Below are 17,496 nucleotides of genomic sequence, written 5' to 3'. Positions count from 1 at the left end.
AACCCTAATAAGGGCTGGGGAAATTGTGCCAATTTTCTCCCCAGAGTGATCTGCTTCAGATCAATCCCAGGGAACTCTTTTAAATGTGGATCATTGTTATTTGAACTTTTTTTCCCTTTCTATCCCATTCTATTGAGTTTAAAGGGTAAGAATGGTTATTATAACTCATATTTATTCCCCAGGATAATGGGCTCTCCCTTTGGGGCAATATTGAAATACCTAGGGCTGTGGTCAACATACATCAATAGTTCTCATTTTCCCAATGCAAGAAAGGTGAAACCACCATGAGTGAATACAGTCCACTGAGGCACGAGGACAGGAGTATTTTCATCAAACGAGGGAAGGTTTTGGGGTGTTGTTTTCAAAGACAAAACCTGATCTTTCCAAGACCTTCCCCTCCTTCAATATGGGGCAGAGGGAGAATAAACCCTGATAAAATTCCTATTTCTTTCCTTGCTCCAGGAGAATGAGAGGCTTGAATATAATCCACATTTAAAAGCAATTGACACTGAGCTATAATTTGGATGAGGAATGTCCAAGGGAAGGGTAGACAATAGGGTTGAGCCAATTGGTTTAGTTTTTTTGCTATATTAGTCTTCCTGATTGAAACATTTGTTTTAAAGACTGGGAAAATCTCATTCAATATCTTGATCGAGCATCCCTGATTCCCATTCATTCTTAAGCTGGCCACTCTTGATTTCTACTTTTTCTGTCCTGGGCCAATAGGGTTGGAGGCAGATCATTTCCTCCGTGCCTGAGTCTGGTTGCTCTGTCCCTTCTGGTGCTGTTGCTTCACCTGAGCAAGGATATCTCGGATCTTACGCTGGGCCATCTGCATAGGAGGGAGAAATGAGAAAGAATGAATGAGACGGTGTAAGAAGGGAATCAGGGTGGCTCAAAAAAAACCCTAGACCCACAGCTGGAAGAAGGTGATTGACACTAAGCACCATCCCAAGTCTCTCTGTCAGTTTATTTGCTGGTATTGCAAACCTCCCGAGTTCACAGAGTAGGTACAAACTCATTTTATGGAACTAAGTACACAAGGATCTTTCAGGGAAAGATAGCATTCCATCTTTTTTTTGTTTTGTTTTAGTGAGGCAATTGGGGTTAAGTGACTTGCCCAGGGTCACACAGCTAGTAAGTATGAGGTGTCTGAGGCTGGATTTGAACTCAGGTCCTCCTGAATCCAGGGCTGGTGTTCTATCCATTGCGCCACTTAGCTGCCCTGCATTCCAAATATTATTATCTATTATTATTATCTCTTCTCCTTGATACCCTCTTCTCTCTAGGCTTCCGTTAACTCCACTCTCTCCTGCTTCTTCTCCTTTGTTGGATAGCTTCATCCACATCAGACCCACTAGAGGGAGGTGTTTCCAAGGGCTCTGACTTGGGCCCTCCTCTCCCCCTCTACTATTTCTCTTGGAGACTTCATCAGCACCCATGGAATTCAATCATTTATCTCTTAAACAACTGATTCCCAAATCTACTTATCCAACCCTGACCCGTCTCCTAAACTCCAGACTTATCTCCAACTTCACAATATACATCTCTTAACTGGATGTCCTGGAGACATTTTAAACTCAACAAATCCCAAACTGAATTTATTATCTTTCCCTGCCCCACTCTCCCTCTCCCACTTTTGACTTTTTCCATCATTGCCAGGGGCACCACCAGCTTCCCAGCCATCCAGGCTGACAACGTGGGTGTCATCCTTGACTGCTGTTTCACACACATTTCTCCCCCTCCCCCATTTACAATATGTTGGCCAAGGTATTTTGCCTTTGTTACCAGATCTTATATCTGCACAGCCCCTTCTATCCTGAAGCTGCTACCATACTTGTGTAGGCCCTCATCTCTTCACATCTAGGCTCTATTTACCTTTTTTTTTTTGGGGGGGGGGGGGGGTGAAAGGGTCACACAACTAGTGTCTGAGGCCAGATTTTAACTCGGGTCCTCCTGACTCTAGGGACTAGCTGCCCCCACACCTAGGCTATTTCAATAGCCATTTGGTTGGCCTCTCTGCCTCAAATCTCTCCCACTCCACTGTGAAATTAACTTGACACCTTATTCCCCTATCAAGTATCATGTACCCCAGTAATGCTGACCTCCTTACTGTAACTCAATCAAAACTCTCCATTTCCAAACTCCAGCATTTTCACTGAGTCTTCCCCATGCTAGGAATACTCTTCCCTCATCTCCACTTCCTGATTTTCCAAGAGTCTTTCAAATGCTGGCTAAAATTTCATCCTCTGTGAGAGGTGTCTCTGATCACTCTAAATGCTAGTAGTTTAGGTGGTACATGGAGCATTAGATCTGGAATTAGGAAGAAACCTGCATTCAAATCCAGCCTCAGATACTTTTTATGGGTACAGCTCAGGGTCATTATGGGGTTCAAATAAAGAAACACATGAAACACTCTCCAAACTTGAAAGGGCAATTAAAATTCATTTTGTTGTTGCTGAACTGTTTCAGTCATGTCTGACTTTCCATGACCCCATTTGGGGTTTTCTTGGCAAAGATACTGGAGGAGTTTGCCATTTCCTTCTCCAGCTCATTTGATAGATGAGGAAACTGAGGCAAACAGGGTTAAGTGACTTGCCCAGGATCACACAGCTAGTAAGTGTCTGAGGCTAGATTTGAACTCAGGTCTTCCTGACTCCAGGACCAGTACTCTATCTACAGCGCTACCTATTGTATGGCCTTGGGCAAGTCACTTAAAACTGTTTGCCTCACTTTCCTCCACTGCAAAATGGGTATAATAACAATAACAAGATCAAAACAGCTCCTACCATGGATGCATTGGGGGGAGGGGTAGTAAGGTGAGAAGACCTGGGTTCAGATACCACCTCTGGTCCTTAATGTCTGCATGGATTTGGACAAGTCACTACACCTCTATCTCTAGGCTTCAGTCTCCTCATTTGTAAAATGAAGGTCCTCAATTAGATGGCCTCTGAGGTCCCTTCCACCTCTAGAACTATGACCTAGTATTCACTACTGTTTACTAAGTACTATTAAGAATGGGGGGGGGGGTAGCTAGATGGTGCAGTGGATAGAGCACCGGCCCTGGATTCAGGAGTACCTGAGTTCAAATCCAGCCTCAGACCCTTCACACTTACTAGCTGTGTGACTCTGGGCAAGTCACTTAACCCCAATTGCCTCACTAAAAACAAAAAAACAAAAAACCACTGCAATGGGAGGGAGGAAGGACAGAATCCAAGAGTTCCGAATAGTAATAGATACTATTGACATAAGCAGCCCAAGTTGTGCCCTCTTTGGGCCAAAAGAAAGCTGCAACCCAACAGAGAGGCACAGGAATGGTCTCAACCAGATTCCCGAAAGAAGAGCCTTCAATTGTTCTTACGAGCCAAAAGGAGTTTCTCTTCTTGGGAAGTCCTGCGACTCCCTCCCAGACTTCCTACCTGGCTAGCATAGAAGTGTCCAATGATTTTGACAATGACTTGCTCGTTCTCATCAGGAGTCTGATCTCTGGGTACCACCACTTCAGCTGCGGTCAAGTTCTGCAGCTCATTGACCTGGATAAAAGAAAGGGGCAGGGGCAGGTCAATTAACAGAGTGCTAGGGGTTAGAGACAAGGATGAAGCCCTCTTGGGACTGAAGGGTGGAGAGGGAACAACAGAATCAAAAGGTAAGAAGCAGAGGAAGTACCGGGAGTAGAGGTGGTCAAGGGGAGTTAGTGGGGAGAGCCATATATTCATCAAAAAGTCAAATGGGTCAGAGTTGCTAAGTGAGGGACAACTGTGTTTATTAAGTGAAACATAGGCTCTGATTCATGAAATGTTACAAACAGAAGATCTGTTCACAAAAACCCCTCCACTCCCCACTTTATAGGTGGAAGAAACTGAGGCACAGTTAAGTGGCTCACACAAGTAAACAGAAGAGCTGAGATTTGAATTCAGGTATTCTGACGCCAAGTCCAGTACCCCTTTCTTTCCATTTAGCCATGTGACTTGAGTGGTGAGGTCACAAACTCCCCATATCCCTCGACCCCCTGCCTCCCACCTTCCATGGCTCACAGTTTTGCCGCCTTTGCCGATGACTCTGCCAGCTGCGGATGCAGGCACCCGGATGTGAGTTTCCAGTTTTACCTCTTCCTTGGGACCAAAAAAGTTCTCTTCCTTGAGCTTGCCATAGATTCTTCCTTGAGCCTAGGGAGACAAGAAAGGGTTAAGCAGAAGTCCTCCTTGGGCAGAAAGGATGGCTCTAAAACAATAAGTTCCCTATCCTTAAGAGAAAAGTGAAAGAGAACAAACAAATGGACAAGTTAGCTATAAATGTCTCTCTATCTCTCTAACCCCTTCATAGGCCAGGGTAACCAGCTACCCAACCAAAATGGGTTTGGTAGTAATGATTTAGGCTGAATGAGACCAAGTGAGGAAAGTCAGCTGGGAAATCTGTTTATCTTTGTTCTCATTCTGCTGCTTAGAGATCCTGGTAGGATGCCTTACAATTTTCCATGATCTAAGCTACAACAAAGGAACAAGAAAGACTGAGTCCTATTGCATTTGGGGAGAAATCAGAAGTAGAACAGTGACACCTCAAACCATATCACAAAGCAATTTAGTGAAGACCCGAGTCAAAGCTGCCCAACTCTCGGTCCAGCTAGTTCCCCTGCCCTAAATCTTAAAGGTTGGCTAATCACTACTTCCCCACGAAGCCAAGTAGAGAGTGGAGGGCCAAGACCTTCTCTAGGAACTAAACCCAATGATAAGGCAGAAGAGATTCCTATTCTAGCTGTAAGAGATTAGAGAAAAGGAGATTAGAATACAAGTAACATTAAGGATAACAATAAAAAGTTAACAGCAAACTTTGTAGGGCTGTAGCCTACTGCGGTGAGAGGAGTGCATGGAGCTTACCAAATTGACAAGTATTTGACGGATAAACTGAGCACTAAAAGCAACAATACAGACTCCCTCCTGAACAGCCCCAGACTTCATTTCTTCCTCAAGAAAACAATTAGGTGGAAATACCTTAAACTGAGCCTCAGGGGGTCCAGTGATGATGACCATCCGAACTTTGGAATCGGGGGTCTCTGGGGGAGCAATCTGGAAATCCAAACAGACAAGTCAGAGACACAACTAAAAACACTCCTGGCCTCCTAAGGGGAAGAGGCAAACATAAAAGACTTCAGCTTTACCCACCCACAAATTATTATTTCCATTGGCAAATCCACCATAGAGGGTTAGTCATCCTAGCATCACTGTTGAAAAGCTTATATCAGTGAACTTTTGAGTCTTTAAGGAAGGAGATTACCCAAGTTGGAAAGCTTTGCATCCTTATCCCAAAGCTTCTAGGGGCTAGTCAGGTATGGTTTTGCCTACAAACCAACATATGAATGAGGTGAACACTGATTTCCTTCCCCCTATTAAACAATGAGAAGCCCTCAACCAGAGGTAGGGTACATTATTGTGATTCCTGTTAAGGTACCAATTGAGATTGGATGATTGAGAATCTCTTCAAACTGCTTTGATTCTGTAACTTATCAAGTATTTCTGACCACAGTTTCTCCTTTTTAATTAATTTCTGTGTGTGTGTGTGTGTGTGTGTGTGTGTGTGTGTGTGTGTGTGTGTGTGTGTGTGTGTGTGTGGCAATTGGGGTTAAGTAACTTGCCCAGAGTCACACAGCTAGTAAGTGTTAAGTGTCTGAGGCCATATTTGAACTCAGGTCCTCCTGACTCCAGGGCTGGTGCTCTATCCACTGCGCCACCTAGCTGCCCCAGTTTCTCCTTTTTAAAAGGACTTGTTCTTCCAAAGTGTCCCTCAAAGCACAGGATGAAAATTTTCTTCATCAATGCAATTCTTTGAGCACAAGCAAGAGGCATTATTTGCCTCAAGTAGGGACCGAGCATAGACAAATAGAACTCTCTTCCCTGAGGCACGGATGGAATGGGATAAACTCCTGCCCCAGAATAGGGGGGGTAAAAAAAGAGCAAATCACCTTGATGGAGGCACTGGCAAACCTTGACAGCTGCTTAATGTGCTGCCCCTTCTTGCCGATGATGGCACCCACTGCCTGGGCAGGGATGAATACCTGGACCATCTCCTGCTCTGGAGCCTGCTGCCAAGACATGAAGCATTACCAAGGAGACCTGCTTATGCACTTCAGCCACTCCCAGTGACCCTCCACTCCTCTTCCTCCTCTCCCACTCCTATTCCATATCAACAAGCAGACCCAGGAGGCTGTACCACCCTCCCTAATAACTAGCCAGACTGACTCACAGGCCACTGGCCTTCCATGTGGCCAGTGAAGATAGTAGTAGCTGTAGGTACAACTGGCTTTAGGAAGATCTAGAGAAAGATTATAGGGAAAGTTAGGTTGTTCACAAACTAGGGGAATGCCCTGGACTGGCATATGACAAATCATTCAGTGCCAGAGGATACTGGAGTAAGAGGATGCTCAATGCAGGCATATAAAAGGGTTCCCAGTACAGGAGAGCCCTAGTCCACTCCACCCAGGGTCAGGGGGACATAGGGAAAGATTTAGTCCTTTAGGAGAAAGAAGGGATAATGAACATCTCAGAGGGTCCCTCGAAAATAATTCTTCTACTTACCATGAAAGAGCTATAAGGGGCAGCCCCTGAGACACTGCTTGGAGGTGGGGGAACAGCACTGGATGAGGCTGGGAAGAGGCCCACAGCAGCCAAGTTGAGGCCAGGGATCAAATGAGACTGTAGCTGAAGAAATGTTGAAAGAGACAATTAATGCAATTCTTTTCTCGTGTCAGGTGATAAAACGAGATGTGGTTTAGCTGGTCCTTCTCTCCCCCACACCTCAAGGCAATATATCTACAACCCACATTCACAAAATTTCAAAAGGGACCATCTTTAGATAACCAGAAGATGTGTGCACTTCCATAAATCTGCCTAGATATTTTTTCCTTACACATGCGGAACTACAAAACATTCGTCCCTTTTATATACGGCCAGCCTAACCAAACCACAGAGATAAAATAAAACAAAGCCACTGAGGCAGAGGGGTGTAATGTTGACAGCATTAGATTTGAATCTCAACTCTGCTGCTCAGGTCTTCTGTAACCTCTCTGGGCTTCCATTCTAAAATCCCTTTAATCTTCAAATCTATGCTCTATGGGGGGGGGGGGGGAGAGGAGGGAGCTAGGTGGCACAGTAGATAAAGCACCAGCCCTGGATTCAGGAATACCTGAGTTCAAATCCAGCCTCAGACACTTGACACTTACTAGCTATGTGACCCTGGGCAAGTCACTTAACCCCCATTGGCCCGCCAAAAAAAAAAAAAATCAAGAAGTCTATGCTCTACCCACTTATAATGCTCTGGAAAATAAAGACATTTTAAATTTTTTTCTCTTGACATAACATCAATGGGACACAATTCCAACAGCAACTATACAAGGCCAGGCACATTCACTTACCCCTCTTACCACTCCTTTGTAACTAACAGCTGCACATCTGGGAAATGGCTCTGACTGAGCCAACAGAATTTTCCTGTTTATGAGGCCAAATGACCCATATGGCAATTATACCTTTTTCATGGGTGTTAAATGAAGTTTTGGAACTTAAAAGAGCAGTACCCTATAAATGCTAGTTAATGGACCTTTCTGAAAGGATGTTGGATTTGACCATGGGCAAATTTACCAGACAGAGCATGAATAAGAAATCATAGTAGGGGAAAGATGGGGACTGGGTTCATTAATATTGAGGACTCCCAGGTGAGGAAACTTTCTAACAGGCAGGTCAAGAGATTCTCTGCAACTTACAGCATGTCTCCAACATGGTACTTGAGTCCAGGTATATTTGGATTCAATGCCAATACTAGCCACTCTATCACACTACCTCTTTAAACCTAAGTATATATTAACTCTCTCTGCACTTCAAATTTGGAGTCCAAGATTCAGGGGAATCAGAATCAGGTTCCATAATATTAAGATTCCCCCCCCCTTTTCCCCCTTCTATTTGTAGAAAGGGAGGTTTCCTTCAGGGAGTCCTAAGGATTGCCTGTGTTCATATACCCAATATACGTCCAATGGAAGGCTTTTAACCTGGGTCTTCCTGACTCTGAGACCAACCCTTTACCTACTATATTATGGTGCCTTTCAGAGAGGTCCAGTAACCAGCATTTATAAGGTACCACTCTTCTAAGATCCAAAACCTCATTTAACACGCCTCTAAAGTGAGAAGGCAGCAAGGATTGGGATTGTTCTCAAGAGCTTTCTCAAATCATACCACAAGTAAGCTCATTCCCCAGCTTCCAGTGACCTAGAAAGCTGGAAAAGGTTTATTACCAGAGAACTGACTTCTCTACAGATGGTCAGAAAACTAGAAGGTGGGGGAAGGAGGGGAGGAGTTCAAAAGGTTCTCCTATTCTTCTAAATGCTCACACTCATGGCTGCTACATCATTCTCATAGGCCTCACGGACTTTCTTCATAATCTCCTGCTCAGCTTTACAGCAGTTCTCGATAGAGCCCTTAACTGTGATGGTCCGCTCAGGGTTGTAAAGGGTCAAGTCCTGCAACCTGAAGAGAGGAGCAGAGAAAAGAGAAGACCTTAAAACTTATTTCCCATAGGCTAGGGCCAAGTCCCAGATAGAGACCTGAATGATAAAAAGGTAGTATTATGCATTATAACTCTTGAGGCAGGGGTGGCTAGGTGGCGCAGTGGATGAAGCACCAGCCCTGGATTCAGGAGTACCTGAGTTCAAATCCAGCCTCAGACACTTGACACTAGCCGTGTGACCCTGGGCAAGTCACTTAACCCCCATTGCCCAGTCAAAAAAAAAAAAAAAGAAATAACTCTTGAGGCAAACAGCTTATTTGCTCTCTCAGCGTCAGTTTCCCTTAACTAGGATGATTTGAGGGACCAGCCCAGAGTATCTAAACCTGCAGGGTAGGTTAGATTAACCTAAAGTATACTGAAATACTCTAGAGGGGTTTCTTGAAAGCTAAGGGACTGCCAAAGATTATATCAACCCCCACCAAGATTAGGACTATTGAATCAGCCTAATTAGAGTTGGCAGCACTGGGATGGAAGAAAAACAGATTATGGCTGGATAATTTCACCCAAAGGACGTCGTGGGCTCCATACCTCTTTGGAAAAAGAACAGGGAAAGCAGACTGCTTCACTTACAGATAAGGGTCTAAGGAGAAGAGACAGCATGATACTTTTTTTTTTTTTAGTGAGGCAATTGGGGTTAAGTGACTTGCCCAGGGTCACACAGCTAGTAAGTGTTAAGTGTCTGAGGCCGGATTTGAACTCAGGTACTCCTGACTACAGGGCCAGTGCTCTATCCACTGCTCCATCTAGCTGCCCCCAGCATGATACTTTTGAAGGGAAAAATTAAGGTCTGGTGCTCTCCCCTCCACTGTCACCTGAATCCCCTTCCCATCTTAGCAAAGTATTATGTTAGGAGAATTTATTATAAATACATGGTGGCAGAGTAGAGACAGTGATCCCTTAGTCTTGGATGCCTAGCCTGTAGTTTTCCCAATTCAAATGGTAAAAGATGGAAAGACCACTGTAGTAAAAGAAGATTCAATTAAGAGAGGAGTTAGGAGGCATCAGAAAGATCCATTAATTTATCCCTTCTTTTGTAAATGTTTTTCCTTGACATTCACAAAATCTCAACATCAGAAGGGACCTCGGAGGGCATCTGACCCAGCTTATATCAGAACAAAAATTCTCTCCTACAACTTCCCAAAAAAATGGTCATTCAGCCTCTATCTGAAGACATCCATTGATATAGTCTCTTTACTACCTTATGAAGCATCTCGTTACTTTTCTGGAAATCTCTATTATGAACCGTTCCATAACATCAAGCCTAAATCTGAATGTCTGATGGTTCCAACCACTGTCTTAGTTTAGTTCCCTGGGACCAAGCAGAATAAGCTTAATCCTCCTTCCATAGGAGAACTTCATGTGGGATTGCCCTGAAATGAGCCCCAGAGACAAAAGAACCTTGATCTGAATCCTAGGCTTTTATCATTTAACCTTAGAGGCTATTATTTCTCCATCTCTATAGATTGGCCTGGAAGATGGAGCTCTATAGTTCTTTTCAGGCTTCTCTTTCTGCTTTCTTTTAAAACACCTAAATTTCCCTTGTTCTTTTTGAATTCTTATGTTGCTCAGTTTTTAATTTCTTCAACATCCCCAAAGTCCTTTAAAGAATGTGCTCTTGAGCCCCAGGACTAACCCTCAACACAATAGTAACAGTGGGAAAACTGCAGCTATCCCAAAGACAAATACAACAAGCTCTCCTCCTAAAATGAACAAATGCTTTCTGTTAACCAGAAAGTTGTGTACAAAGAACTGAAGGAGGTAACTGAGGTTCAAGGGGGGGAAACTATTAACCCCAGCATCCCCAAAGATTGTGGCTAATACTTCTCTGCTTATGGTTGGAACAATGAAAGAGAAAGTCTTACGAAGAAATGGTGATTTTGGTCTCTGTATCCTGTTCCACTTTTTTCAGGTTTCGTCCTTCTTTGCCAATTAGACGTCCCACAAAATTATTGTGGGCCAGGATCTTCAAGGGGACCTCATCAGCTCTTAAGAGGAAAAAAAAAAAGAATGAATGATAAATGAAAAGGCATTTAATTACTTAGTATATGCAGCTAGGTGGTGCAATAGACAAAGTACTGGACTAGGAGTTAAGAAAACATCTTCTGAGTTCAAATCTGGCCTCAGACACTTACTAGCTGTGTGACCCTGGGCAAGTCACTTAACCCCATTTATCTCAGTTTCCTCATCTGTAAAAAATGAGCTGGAGAAGGGAATGGCAAACTACTCCAGTATCTTTGCCAAGAAAACCTGGGGTTTTCTAGTAAACTAGTAAAAAACAAAATGTGCAAAATGCTAGAGATATAAATTGAAAAGTATGAACACTTGTTTATGTTCTAATGGGGATGGGAGGGACGACACATTCTCACTGCTAGTCCAATGATATGACTCCCACACAACCCAACAGTGAGAGTAGGTCATCTCCAACCTATTCATTTACTCACATCTTCAAGGATCAACCCAGTCACCACCTTCCCCATGGAACCTTCACCAATACCTTCCAAGTGAAAATACTTTCTTCCTCCTCAAAGCTTTCTAGAACCCTATGTCTCAATCTCTTTTTATCCTCAATTAGAATATTAACAACTCACATTTATATAACTAGTTTAAATGGCAGAAGGCCATCATCTGATTCAACAACCTTGTTAGTTAGCTGCTTACAACCCCCATTTTATAAAAGAGGAAAATGAGAGCGAGAAAAGTTACATGACTCTCCCAGGATAGTACAACTAGCAAGAGTCTGAGAATATTACATTTACTTAGCACAATATTATTTCATTTGTTTTAGTATATACAGCATTTTGCATAAAAGACACACTTAATGTCTGTTCAATTGAATCACTTTCTATAAAGGCATTGATAGAGAGATCGAGTTGGATTTAGGGCAGCTGAAAATGAAAGGAAAGCGAAGATCACAAATAGACTATTTTGGCTACATAAAATCAAAAGGCTTTGTACAAATAAAATCAATGATAGAATCAGAAGAGAAATGATAGAGAAAAAATATTGGCATCACTAAGAAATAACTGTTAAGTCTAATATCCAAAATATACTGGGAGTTGGCACAAATTTTTCATTCTCCAAAAGACAAGTCATCAAAATACAGGAACAGCCTTCAAGAAGAATTGTAAACTACAAATGACTCCATGAAAACTCCACGAGAATTGGCAAAGGTGATAAACAATAATGGTTCTGGTAGATGCATTCAACTTGGACCCAAGCCCTACATTTTACATGAGGAAATTGAGACTGAAGGAGATGAAGTGATTTCACCAAGCTCAAACAACAGGGGTATAATAAGGTAGGTCCTCTCCCATCTATGTTCTTCAATTCTATTAGAAAAACCATGTGCTTACTGGGTCCCCTGCAAGTTTATGTTACATAATCTCAACAGGGCCCTTGTTACAGAAAAGCAATCCTTTTAAACTTCCCCAGTTGATTCACTATTTTTTTTCTTTTTTTTTTTTAAGTGAGGCAATTGGGGTTAAGTGACTTGCCCAGGGTCACACAGCTAGTAAGTGTTAAGTGTCTGAGGCCGGATTTGAACTCAGGTACTCCTGCCTCCAGGGCAGGTGCTCTATCCACTGCACCACCTAGCTGCCCCTCTCCTAAAACGTTTTATCCCTCCTGAAACCTCCCATGGCTCCCTCTCTTACCACTCTATCAGCTAAGAATTTTGCCTCATATTTAATTAAAAACAAAATGAGGTCATTCAATGAGATCTTCCTCTTCTCACGTCTCATATCCTTCAAATGCCTTCCCCCACTATCTCTACCTTCACCCCTATCTCACATAATGAGATGACCCTTCTCCTTGCCAAAGGGAACCCTCCCTTATCAGCAAAAGTGATTCCATCCCATCTTCTCCAGTAGGTTGCTGCCTCTCTCATCCCTACTATCTCACTTCTTACTGTCTACCAAAATGTCCATGGCTCCACCATCCTCAAAAAAACCCATACCAGCTTTATTAGCTATTATGCCATCTACATTTGCTGCCTCTACTTCCTTTCCTCTCACTGTCTTCTTAACTCTATAAGTTTGGCTTCAGACCCTCCATCAATCAACTACAACTGTTTTCTCCAAAGTTCCCAATGATATCTTAATTGCAAACTATCATGTCCTTTCTCCAGTCCTCATCCTCCTTGACCTCTCTTCAGCCTTTGACAAGGTGGATCACCCCTCTCCTCCTTGCTCTTCTCTTCTCAGTTTTGTGACGCTATTCTCTCTTGGATCTCCTCCCCTCAGTCTTCTTTACTGGATTTCCTCCAGGTAAAGCTTGCTCACCAGAGGGGTATCTCCTTCTGCACAGTCTTACTTGGTGATCTCATCAGTTCCCAATGGGTTTAACTATCATATCTATGCTGATAATTCTCAGATCTATTTATCTAGCCCTAATCTCCAGACTATATATTGGATCTCCAAATACATATTGGATGCTTCAACATCTTAAACACAAGTCCAAAGCTGAACTCATCATCTTTCCCCTCAAATTTGCTCCCTTTCCAAACTTCCCTATTGCTCTTAAGGGCATGGCCATATTTCTCAGACACCCAGCTTCATAGCCTAGGTGTCATTCTCAATTCTCTACTCTCTGGCCATCCTGCCCTTCCCCATCCAATCTATTACCAAGTCCTCTCAACTTTATCCTGGTAACCTCTCACCTATGCCTCCTTCTCTCTGATGCTCTCACCAACCTGATGCAGGCCCTCATTATCTCACTTCTGGACTATTTACAGAGGCTGCTAGTTGGCCTCCTTGCCTCAAAAGCCTCTCCCCACTCCAGTTCATGATCTATTCATTCAACTGTAACAATTGGAATGACTCCACCTGCTGGAGAGTTACTGTAGGAAAGCTCCACCATGAGGAGAAGGCAACTGAGGGCAAGCCATGCGGTCAGGTCCTTGGCATCAGGAAGTGACGTTTGCTCTTGAGTGCTGTCTATCAAAGCTGCCAGCCAATTAGCTTGGAGCTGTGTGTGCATGTGGGGGGATGTTCCCAGCTTCACAGGAAGCATTGGGTCCTTTTTGTTCCTGGGGTCTCTTAGGAATAGTTAAATGTTTACCTTTCTCTCTGATCCTAATGCTCTTTAATAAATACTTAAACACTGAAATACTCTTGCTAAAGCTTATAATTTATTAGCAACCATTTATTAGATTTTAAATAGTATGGCTAGAATTTCAGCTCCTTACACAACTGTCAAAGTGATCTTCCTAAAGCTCAGGTCTTACCATGTCTCTCTCAGTCTCTGTCTCTCTCTCCCTCACACTGACCCCTCAATAAATTCCTCCCTATTATTTCCAAAATAAATATAAATATAAAAATATAAATATAAATATAAAATTCTGTTTGCTGTGTTCAAAATCCTTTATATACCATTATCCTTTATACTATATAGTCCCCTCCTATATCTATCTCCAGTCTTCTTACATCTTACTCCTCTGCATGTGTTCTATAATCACAAAGGCCTCAAGCTCCTTACACAAGACTAAATCTCCTGGCTCCACACGTTGCCACTGACTGTCCACAATCCTTTTCCCCTCCCTCATCTCCTGACTTCCTCCCAGTCACAACCGAAATTCTACCTTCTACAAGAAGCATTTCCTGGTTCTTTTGAAAGCTAGTGTTTTTTTCTTGTTTGTACATAATTGTTTTCATGCTGTTTGCACGATTAGAGTGTATGCTCCTTGAGAGTTTTTCCCCCTTTTCTTTGTATCTCCAGGGTTAGCACAGTGCCTAACCTAATACATGGTAGGAGCTTTATAATGCTTGTTGACTAACTGATTTGAGCTGTGGAATTAAACAAGAAAAGTGACTCGACTGTACATCCCCTCAGATCTAGTGATCCAGCTGGACAGCAACAGAAACAAAGATCCAACATACACCTACATAATCATAGCATTACTCTTCATGATGACATGGAAATAAAGGGGGTAGCATTCAATTAACCACATAACTGCATCAGAGATAAGGGTCAATGGACATTGAGAAAGAGGAAAATCAAGAACAATAGCCTTACGTCTTGGTATCTTTTGCTTCTTTCTGCATGATTTCCAGAATCATCTTGCAAGCAGAAGAGCACCCTTCTGGGGTAGAGTGAACACTGATGGCCTTCTCAGCTGCTCCAGCATTCTCCTTTCGGTGAACATCAATCCTGAGGGTTGAGAAAGTAATAGATTATTATATCCTCCCAGCTGGATGCTGGGTTTTGGGGTTTTTAGGCAATTAGGGTTAAGTGATTTGCCCCGGGTCACACAGCTAAGTGTCTGAGGCTGGATTTGAACTCAGGTCTTCCCGAGTCTAGGGCCTATGCTCTGCTCACTGTGACACCCAGATTCCCAAGTGCTGGTTTTTATACATAGAAGGAATTCCAGGAAATGCAGCCCCTGAGTAGGTGCAAAGCCAAATGCAAAACTAAGCAATACAGTGAGAAAGGCAGGGCTCCAGGAACTCCATGGTGCAAACTTTGGTCTCACTGACACAGTTCTAATGAGAGCCAGCACAATGATGGTCTCAGGCCTGAACTTCTTATAACCTGGGGGTAAGGAAGAGCCATTCATGAACATAGATGGGAAAAAAAAATTACATCTTCATTTTCATTTACTGAAATTTATCATTGGAGTAGCTAGGTGGAGCAGTAGATAAAGCACCAGCCCTCGATTCAGGAGAACCTGAGTTGAAATCCGGCCTCAGACACTTGATACATACTAGCTGTGTGACTTTGGGCAAGTCACTTAACCCCAATTGCCCCACCCCCCAAAAAAATCATTTTCCTCGATTACAATTTTTTGGTTTTGGTTGGGTTTTTTTGTTTTGTTTTTGGACTATTTTTTTGGGGGTGGGGCAATGATGGTTAAGTAACTTGCCCAAGGTCACACAGCTAGTATGTCAAGTGTCCGAGGCCAGATTTGAACTCAGGTCTTCCTGAATCCAGGGCCGGTGCTTTATCTACTGTTCCACCTAGCTGCACCACTACACTCAGAGTTTCACAGGCTGACTTTGAAATAAACCTAAGGGATGGGAAATAACACCTGTTTCTTTTCATCTCAACCTCTAGCAAAAAAAAAAAGGGGGGGGGGGCGCGCACTTAGAATCACTCAAAAAGAAATAGATGTACAAATAGTATAAGCTGGGGCAGCTAGGTGGCGCAGTGGATAGAGCACCGGCCCTGGAGTCAGGAGGACCTGGGTTCAAATCTGGCCTCAGACACATAAAATTTACTAGCTGTGTGACCCTGGGCAAGTCACTTAACCCCAATTGCCTCACCAAAAAAAAAACAACAAAAAACAAATAGTATAAGCCTTAGTCAGTTGAACTCAATAAAACAAATAAAAGTATGGCTGCATTCCTTGGTCAGGAGAGTTAACTTCTTGATTCTACTCAAGTTAGAGTCATAGCATCAAAATTAAACTGGGGAAAAACACTCATCAGCAATAGTCTAATCAAGCCTCTCATCCCATGAAGGAATACCCAACCACTCTCACATCCTGTGGGTCCTGTTTAGTGATATCTTAGAGGATGGTGCTTTCACTGACATCAATTGCAATCATGTAGCTAGATATTCCCACCCAGTCATTTCCTGCCACCCCCCCCTCTTGCCCCAGACCCATTCCTCCCTCCTCATCTAATGTTTGTAGAATGAGAAGAATAAGAACAGGAATCTCTGGCCCTAATGGGAAGACACAATACTTCAGTGACCCTGAACTCACTTCTTGGAAGGGAGGAGTCAGATCTAACACTCCCATCCCTTTCATCTTCTCCCCTAGCCCCAACACGAAACATCCCCAAGTCATTACTCCTCCTATACCCCACATCCCAATCCCTAATCATATGTATACTCACTTAGACTGAGTCTGTTTAGTAATGTTACGAATGGTGGCCCCTTCCTTGCCAATGATGGCACCCACATACTGGGTGGGCACCAGGAGCCTGAGGGGAATATCCACTGGCTGTTGTTTAGAGGGAGCACCTGCCACCACGGGTGAGCCCTGGCGGGGTTGACCCCGGGAATTAAAGCCCCCTCGGCGACCATTCTCGGGACCCTGAGCCATCTGCTCATCAGGGATGTAAGAGACCTTCAGTGAGTGGTTCTCCAGCTGGTGGCCATTCAGCTTCATGATGGCTCTGGAGGCACAGAGAAGAGACAGTTATCCATGGACTCAGAGGGAGAGCATGTGCTCAATCTATTTACTGTACTTGCTACTGGAAAGGTATCATGGAAGGACATAATCTCCCACAATTGGAGATCTTTCTTCTAGTCTAAAATGAATAACAAAGAGATGATTAAGAATCTTAGTAGTTGCCCAGTCTAAGGATAGAGAACTGATCACCTTTAGGGAACCTTCAACCTGAACAGAGACTCTGCTTCTCTTAAGGAATTAATTCGCATTCAGATGCAGAGAGAGACATGACAGACATGTTAGTCTGCAACAAGGAAGGCATGTTTTAATTTTGAAATTTACATATGTAATCTCATTGTGATTTGGCAGAGGAAAAGAGAGTGAAGAAGAGGGTTAAAAAAAAAATCTGTTAACAGTAATCACTGGCCTGATCATAGTCCAGCCAGAAAACACTATTAGAGAATTTTAGAGCCGGAAAAGACTTAAGAGATCTCCAATCATTCACAGAATCAGCAAAAATTTAAGTGATCACTATGTGCTTGACAAAAATTGAGAGGACTACAGCCCAGAGCAGTTACCTAATTAGTGGCATATTAATCACTCAAGAGTAAACAGAAGCCATGAATAAACACAATTTCTCCATCTCTCCCTAGTAGTCCAAAATGGGACATAGTACTAAAAATATGCAATATAAAAGGAGTAGACTGGGGCAGCTAGGTGGCTCAGTGGATAGAGCACCGGCCCTGGATTCAGGAGGACCTGAGTTCAAATCCGGCCTCAGACACTTTACACACTCACTAGCTGTGTGACCCTGGGCAAGTCACTTAACCCCAATT

At 43.2% G+C, this 17,496-nt stretch overlaps 1 protein-coding gene across 3 annotated transcripts in view; it reads right to left on the bottom strand.

Moving 5' to 3' along the window:
* Window positions 1-739: 739 nt before the first annotated feature.
* The window catches only part of IGF2BP1 (insulin like growth factor 2 mRNA binding protein 1), a 64,823-nt gene continuing 48,066 nt past the window's right edge, over window positions 740-17,496 (bottom strand). The window contains exons 6-15 of one of the 3 annotated variants that reach the window (XM_044005523.1): window positions 16,383-16,664; window positions 14,560-14,694; window positions 10,410-10,532; window positions 8,372-8,507; window positions 6,570-6,692; window positions 5,957-6,076; window positions 4,989-5,063; window positions 4,035-4,166; window positions 3,420-3,533; window positions 740-832 (exon numbers count right to left, since the gene is read on the bottom strand). In XM_044005523.1, coding sequence (XP_043861458.1) covers window positions 740-832; window positions 3,420-3,533; window positions 4,035-4,166; window positions 4,989-5,063; window positions 5,957-6,076; window positions 6,570-6,692; window positions 8,372-8,507; window positions 10,410-10,532; window positions 14,560-14,694; window positions 16,383-16,664 — 1,333 coding nt within the window. The remainder of the gene's footprint in view (window positions 833-3,419; window positions 3,534-4,034; window positions 4,167-4,988; window positions 5,064-5,956; window positions 6,077-6,569; window positions 6,693-8,371; window positions 8,508-10,409; window positions 10,533-14,559; window positions 14,695-16,382; window positions 16,665-17,496) is intronic. The other 2 variants (XM_044005524.1, XM_044005525.1) reach the window with 2 other exon arrangements.

This window comes from Dromiciops gliroides, chromosome 4 (assembly GCF_019393635.1).
Source record: "Dromiciops gliroides isolate mDroGli1 chromosome 4, mDroGli1.pri, whole genome shotgun sequence".
Taxonomy (NCBI): domain Eukaryota; kingdom Metazoa; phylum Chordata; class Mammalia; order Microbiotheria; family Microbiotheriidae; genus Dromiciops; species Dromiciops gliroides.
This window is presented reverse-complemented; position numbering and strand designations above follow the sequence as displayed.